The sequence below is a fragment of the Tarenaya hassleriana genome, unplaced genomic scaffold, assembly GCF_000463585.1.
Source record: "Tarenaya hassleriana unplaced genomic scaffold, ASM46358v1 Cleome13, whole genome shotgun sequence".
NCBI lineage: Eukaryota > Viridiplantae > Streptophyta > Magnoliopsida > Brassicales > Cleomaceae > Tarenaya > Tarenaya hassleriana.
The window spans coordinates 2,136,548-2,143,591 of record NW_010963495.1 but is presented as its reverse complement, the minus strand read 5'-3'; the positions used below and the strand labels follow the sequence as shown (position 1 = coordinate 2,143,591).

The 7,044-nt window shown below is 43.8% G+C and overlaps 2 protein-coding genes across 2 annotated transcripts; both read left to right on the top strand.

Moving 5' to 3' along the window:
* Positions 1-621: 621 nt before the first annotated feature.
* LOC104807596 (ethylene-responsive transcription factor RAP2-10-like) lies at positions 622-1,678 on the top strand. The gene has a single exon (XM_010532953.2). It carries the CDS (start codon positions 981-983, stop codon positions 1,494-1,496), a length of 516 nt encoding a protein of 171 aa, XP_010531255.1. The 5' UTR covers positions 622-980; the 3' UTR covers positions 1,497-1,678.
* Positions 1,679-3,339: 1,661 nt separating this feature from the next.
* Positions 3,340-6,944, top strand: LOC104807595 (polyadenylate-binding protein 4). Its single transcript, XM_010532952.2, has 9 exons — positions 3,340-3,851; positions 4,235-4,353; positions 4,459-5,118; positions 5,203-5,280; positions 5,370-5,459; positions 5,548-5,685; positions 5,879-6,031; positions 6,142-6,321; positions 6,404-6,944. Exons 1-9 carry the CDS (start codon positions 3,587-3,589, stop codon positions 6,653-6,655), a joined length of 1,935 nt encoding a protein of 644 aa, XP_010531254.1. The 5' UTR covers positions 3,340-3,586; the 3' UTR covers positions 6,656-6,944.
* The last annotated feature ends 100 nt before the right edge of the window (positions 6,945-7,044 follow it).

Below are 7,044 nucleotides of genomic sequence, written 5' to 3'. Positions count from 1 at the left end.
CATGATTATAAGTTTTTAACCTTTTTTACACTAATTATTAATAGAAAAAAAAAACGAAGGAATTGAGAAAAAGGACAAAGGCACCTCTGATATCGCACTAACTTCTCCCCAGAAAGGACACGCGTGTCATCACCGCCTCCGCCCTATTCATTATTTTATTACACCCCGCAATAATAATAATAATAATAATTATTATCCACATATTGTAATTTCCACAGATTTAATCCAAAGTTTGGTAAAAAATAATTTGTCCGATTTTGAATGAAAATATATATGCAGTGAGTTGGAGTAATGTTTTGAAATATAATCAGAATTAATAAATACCATTACATTAAATATCGTTTGAACAGTTTTTTGTAAGAATCAACTTCTGCATACACTAAACCATGAAATTCATATAACATAGAACAAAAGTTATTATCTTTCATAAATTATGGGTTGAATAGCATTGTGTTTTTGTTTGCATAAGGTAGGTGCATCTATGATAGTTATTTTATACCAATCTTATTTAAGAAACGAGGAGCAACTTTATTACGGTCCAATGAAAATGTCGATGGCTTCATTAAAATAAGGCGCATGAGAGCGTATAGCATATAGTCCTTTTTGTGTGTTTTTCGCAATAGTTTATTTCCGCCCAATAATAACAATAATAAATAGATAAAAAAAAAACATTATTATTACGAGATATGAGAGAGTCTGCCTTGGCAAAATATAAGAAGCGAAAATCACGAAGTTTATAAGGTTTGAAGTGTCGGTGAATTTGGAACTTCTTCCTCAGCGGTTTCGTGTTCCTCTCATCTCCGCCTACGTGTAAACCTCCCTCCGCATGTGAATCGCCGTCCTCTCTCCCTCTCTCCGGACCTTTCAACAGATCTTTCCCTTGAAATCTCTGAAACCCAGATCAGAAATCCGATGGTCTGCTGAAATCTCTCGAGAAGTCGGGATCTTGCGGCGGCGGAGAAAGAATTCACCGGAAAGTTATGGAAACCGCGGCGGAGAGGAAGAGGGAGAAGCCGTACAAGGGGATAAGGATGAGGAAGTGGGGAAAGTGGGTCGCTGAGATTAGAGAACCCAACAAGCGCTCGAGGATCTGGCTCGGCTCCTACTCCACGCCGGAGGCGGCGGCGCGGGCCTACGACACGGCGGTCTTCTACCTCAGGGGCCCCACGGCTCGCCTCAACTTCCCGGAGTTTCTCGCCGGAGACGTCGCGACGGTCACCGGAGGAGAGGACATGTCGGCAGCGTACATAAGGAGGAAGGCGGCGGAGGTGGGTGCGCAGGTGGACGCGGTGGTGCAAAGCAATGGTCAAGACCAAGACCGGGGTGGTCTGGGAAGTGGTAATCACGATTACGGGGATAATCATAGAGATGATGGTAAGAGTGGGAAGGGGTTTAAGAGGGGTAACAACGGGCTATTGGAACGGGTCGACTTGAACAAGATGCCCGACCCGGAATCTTCGGATGACGACGATGAATGGGAGAGGAAAAGCAAGTGACATGAACCATCATTTCATCTGTAGGTGACGGTTGCTAACGTGCGCCTCCCGGAGTATGTGATTAGTGTTTCTAGTGTAATGGTGTTTTTTTTTTTTGGCAAAGCTTCCCTTTTTTTTGTTACAAAGCGTAAATCATGGAGGGCTTAAAAGTTGCTTCAAGCCAATCGAAGTTTTTTAATTTAGGCTGCGAGGGTTGGGAGTGCAAACAAAACAAGGGGAATGGTCTGGAATTTGTTCAAATCTTCGAGTAACAGTGAATGTGAATCTGTGTAAACATATGGTAAGGATTTAAATGGGAGAGATATGCGAGGAGAGTGTTAAAAACAATGAAAATGTAGAAATATATGACTAGATATTGAGAATGATAAAGTGTCATGAAACGGTCGAGAGAGAGAGAGAGAGGAGAGGGGTTGGGGACAAAAGAGTGGCCTACTTCTTCTCCCATCCCGAATTTGGGTGCCAATTGTCCCCTCTCTCTCTCTCTCTCTCTCAAAGAGCCATATTGAGGGTGAGTTTGGTTTTCCTCTTCTCCCTAAACCTTTTTTATTTCGGGGGGAAAGGACGAATGAATGGGGAACCGCGAAAAGAAACGTGAAAATTTGAGGGGCAAAGTGGTTTTATGCCATCATTAAGAGCATGTTTTGCTTCTGCATTGTACAAAGTACAAACAAAACAGCAAGCACGAATAGTGCGCGTGTTGGGTTCGAGCCAAAGCAGAAAACAAAAGGGCATATAACTGAAAGAGGGCATATGCGGTTGAAGTTTGGCATCACTCCATTTCACACGATGGATGCGTGCATGTAGCTCTACTCCGAAAGCCAATTCCCTCCCTCGGGTTTCTTTCTGCCACGATGAAAAAGGATCAATTCAGACAACGACAAGTACACTGAACAGTGGAACTGGATTCAGGAATCCCGGCGGAGGCAGAGGGGAATCGTAAAAGGCGGCTCGTGGGCGCGTGCGGGTCGATGACGGCTCCCATTGTCGGTGATTTGGTCGCCGGGGCGAAACAGAGACTGATGGTCTGCTTCACCAGATGCTGCAAGTATGAGTATGGAATTGGACCCAATCTTTTTTTTTTTTGGTAAGTCGGGTTTCCCAGGCCTAAGAGGCCAGACTAATCCCGGCCACGCATGCGAGCCTGCAACACACACGTGGATGTAAATTGGCCGAAATCGGCAGGCGAAACGAGAATCTCTATACTCTGGGTGTTGAAGTCACGACCTCGCTTGGAGAAGTGAGTTCTCAATCAACAGAGTTGGGGATTCCCCCAATTGGACCCAATCTTTTTCGAATTTTTCGCTTCATTTTTATTGTATTCTCCTTGCCGTTTTTTTGTAACGTCTAAGATATTTATTTTTATATTCATAGCAATTTCAATTTCAAATTATGGACGATCATATTTTTTGTTATTATTGGTCGTATATATATGTGTCCTGTAGTATAAAATGTTCTCTCATTCCAAACTATTATTTAACGTTACATACCAAACAACTGAGGTATCTATTTAATAATACAATTTGTGTGCGTAAATGAAAAAAAAAAACGTTCAGTTTTGTTTTCGAGTCGACCGTCGGTCAATGTTGATTTATTTCGGAGATAAGAGATGCTGTAACGTAGAAACAGACTTATTTTGCCACGTGGATATACAGGCAAAGCATAAAGAGATACTCCCAGGTCAGAAAAATTCACAAGAAGCCCACGCGAGATATGGGCCCCCACGTGACACGTTGACGATCGGACGGCTGCAAATCCATCGTATCATCTCATGTTTTTTTCTCTTTGCATAAAAAAATATTTTTTTTTACCTAGGGTTTTTGCCGAAGACATTGTTCTTCATCTCCACCATCATCTTACAAAATCCTATATATTCCCAGCATTTCTCCTTCACTCTCTGCGCTGTGCCGCGGTACTGCCAACAACCTCCGCTGTCGCCATATCCTTATCTCCTCCTATCCCAGGAAAAAAAAAAGAAAACCGAAACAAAAAGAACTTGACAAAAAACCCCAAAAAGATTCCGTCTTGAATTCTGTCACTTTCGCCTAGGTTTGTGTACCGTTTCGCATTTGTTGTCGTTGAGATTTGCAGCAATGGCGCAGGTTCAGGCTCCTTCGCATTCGATAGCGCCTCCTCTTGTTACGGCGGCGGCGACGGCGGCTGCTGGCGGCGACGAGGTTAATCACGGCGCTCTGTGTTCTCTCTACGTTGGAGATCTGGAGCTAAACGTGACGGACTCTCAGCTCTATGATTATTTCAACCAAGTGGGTCAGGTCGTGTCGGTTCGGGTCTGCCGAGACGCCGCAACCCAGATTTCTCTTGGCTATGGTTACGTCAATTACAGCAATACCCATGATGGTTTGTGCCCTTCTTCTTCAGAATTCCTTTGGATTCAACTCGCACTACGCATTTCGATCCTATGTACCGAGGTTTCAATTTTTCGATCTTCGTCAATTTGTGGCTAATCTGAGTTAAGGGTATCCTGGCGATGGACTGAATTACTCTGTATCTTCCATTTGACTTTCAGTTCTGACAATGAGTCTGTCTGATGGATAGTTTGTTGGATTTGAATGCAAATGTATGTATGTATGTATGACCCAATGATTAGGATTTAGATTTAGTGTTTCTCTTCCAGAGGATTGCATAGATGTTCTTACCTTTTGTCTCCGTTGATGGTTTCAAAGAATTCTAGGCTTTATTTCGTTGCTTTGGTTGAGTCTTCGTTTCTTTTTTTGCTACAGCGGAACGGGCGACGAAGGAGCTGAATTTCTCTCATCTCAACGGCAAGATGATTCGGGTTACATACTCTTCCCGTGACAATTATCTTCGTAGAAGCGGCATTGGTAACTTATTCGTCAAGGTATTTGCTTTTGTGAATGTCTGCCTTTTTTATCCATTTCCCTCGTCCTCTGTTTCATGCCTAACTCGGGTGGTTTTCTTTTCTGTTCTTTTTTTCACTGCAAAGAATTTGGACAAGTCCATTGACAACAAAGCTCTTCATGACACATTTTCCGAGTTTGGAAATATTTTGTCGTGTAAGGTTGCAACTGATCACCTGGGTCAGTCCAGAGGGCACGGTTTCGTGCAGTTTGAGGAGGAGGATTCGGCTAAAAATGCCATCAACAAGCTGAATGGCACACTGCTCAACGACAAACAAATCTTCGTTGGACCCTTTCTTCGCAAGGAGGACAGGGAGTCTGGTGCCAATAAGATAAAATTCAACAATGTGTATGTGAAGAATCTGTCAGAAACATCAACTGATGATGATTTAAAGAATATTTTCGGTCAGTACGGGTATATCACAAGTGCGGTGGTTATGAGAGATGGGGATGGAAGATCCAAGTGTTTTGGATTTGTTAACTTTGAGAGCCCTGAAGATGCAGCCCGATCTGTTGAGGCCCTTAATGGGAAGAGGGTTGGTGACAAGGAATGGTATGTTGGTAAAGCGCAGAAGAAATCTGAGAGGGAACTCGAACTGAGGGGAAGATTTGAGCAGCAGGGGTTGAGGGAGACGGGGAACAATTTCGAAGGATTGAACTTATATGTTAAAAATCTTGATGACTCTATCACTGATGAGAAGTTGCGGGAGTTGTTTTCTGAATTCGGAACAATAACTTCCTGCAAGGTCAGTCTCGTGCATAGGTAGACACTGTCTATGACAGATCTTTCTTTATCTAGTTTAACATCTTGTCTACATTTGTTTGAGCAGGTTATGCGGGAACCTAGTGGTATTAGCAAAGGATCTGGATTTGTTGCTTTCTTGTCTGCTGGAGCAGCTTCTAGAGCTGTAATATAATTCTCTTCATGTTTCGATATTGTCCTGATCCATTCGAGTATCTGTGATTTTCTTACACCTTTGTTTTTTTTCTTCAACAGCTCTCTGAGATGAATGGTAAAATGGTGGGTGGCAAACCGCTCTATGTTGCTCTTGCACAGAGGAAGGAGGAAAGAAGGGCTAAGTTGCAGGTGCACCATTGACCTCAGCAGTTATCATATGTTTGATATTGTGCTGTTCGGTTTTACCATCTCGACATTTTCTTGATGATCAATGCAGGCACAATTTTCTCAGATGCGACCTGCTTTGTTACCCGCTGTCAGTCCGCATATGCCAATTTATCCTGGTGGTGCTCCAGGTCTTGGACAACAGCTGCTCTATGGTCAAGGTCCTCCACCAATGATGATCTCTCAGCAGGTAAAGCATTTTTTATTAGCTGAGGAATTTATTTCACACCAATGATGTTGATGTTGACGTTGACGATGGAAATGCAATTTCTTCTGGATGTGCCTTTGGTAGTATGAATAAGCATCAATGTGCATATCCTGGGATAGAAATAGCATTCTTTGCCACTCATATGATGCTTGACATGATCTGTCATCTGTGACAGCCGGGATTTGGATATCAGCCACAGCTGGTTCCTGGAATGAGGCCAAATGTTTTTGGCCCGACGATGCAGCCAGGTCAGCGGCCAGGCGGCAGACGCTCAGGTGGTGGGCCCATGCGCCAGTCTCAGCAGCTAATTCCTCTCTTGCAGCCTCAGGTTAGTTCTGATTCCGGGAAATCCCCTGCCATTGCAACCTTATATGCAGAATCAAGAACCCAGTTAGTGTTTTGACGGTAACCCTTTTACGCTGTCTTCTCAATCCTCAGATGCTCCCAAGGGGACGTGGGTATCGCTATTCCCCTGTTAGTAACATGCTCGACGGTCCCATTCCCGGAGGAATTCTTCCCATCGCTTATGATATGAACGGAATGCCCTTTGCACAGCCTCTGTCAACCGGCGCATTGGCTTCTGCCCTCGCTAATGGGACGCCTGCCCAACAGAGGACGGTAAAGTCTACCACTACCTGGTCGTGAGGAATATACACGTACATTTATAGCCTAACGGGTTTTGGGGTTTCTGCTTTCTCAGCTGCTGGGTGAGCATCTATACCCATTGGTTGACCAGATGGAGAGTGAAAATGCGGCGAAGGTGACAGGCATGCTGCTGGAGATGGACCAGACAGAAGTGTTGCATCTGATAGAATCACCAGATGCGTTGAAAGCCAAAGTTGCAGAAGCCATGGATGTCCTGAGGAACGTCGGTCCGCCTCTGGTGAGTAGCAGCGGAAGTAACAGCCCGATCGATAAGCTGGCATCTCTTTCCATGGACGATAAACTATGAATCAAGACTTGGTTCTAAAGCCGGACTGGATTTTTTGCCGAGCTGGCTAGAATTTTGATTTGGGTTTTTGATATTGTGTTAGGGGAGAGTTTTGGATTTTACCTGTTGTTTTGTTGGAGGATTTGGCTTTCTACCCTAAACCCCATTTAGACAGAAAGTATCACATTCAGACCACACACACACATTGAAGAAGATGCAGAATGAACTGCGTGTCTTAATTGGTCCTCGGAGAAAAAAAAAGGCAAAATGTTTTTTGTTGGCTATCGAAGTGAATGCATCTGATTCGGTTTTCCTTTTGGCAAAGGAAAACCTGCAAGTTGTAAAAAGGCCTTTTTCATCAACACCCCTTTAAAATCACAATAAATTTTTTTTTTTTTGGGGGGGGGGGG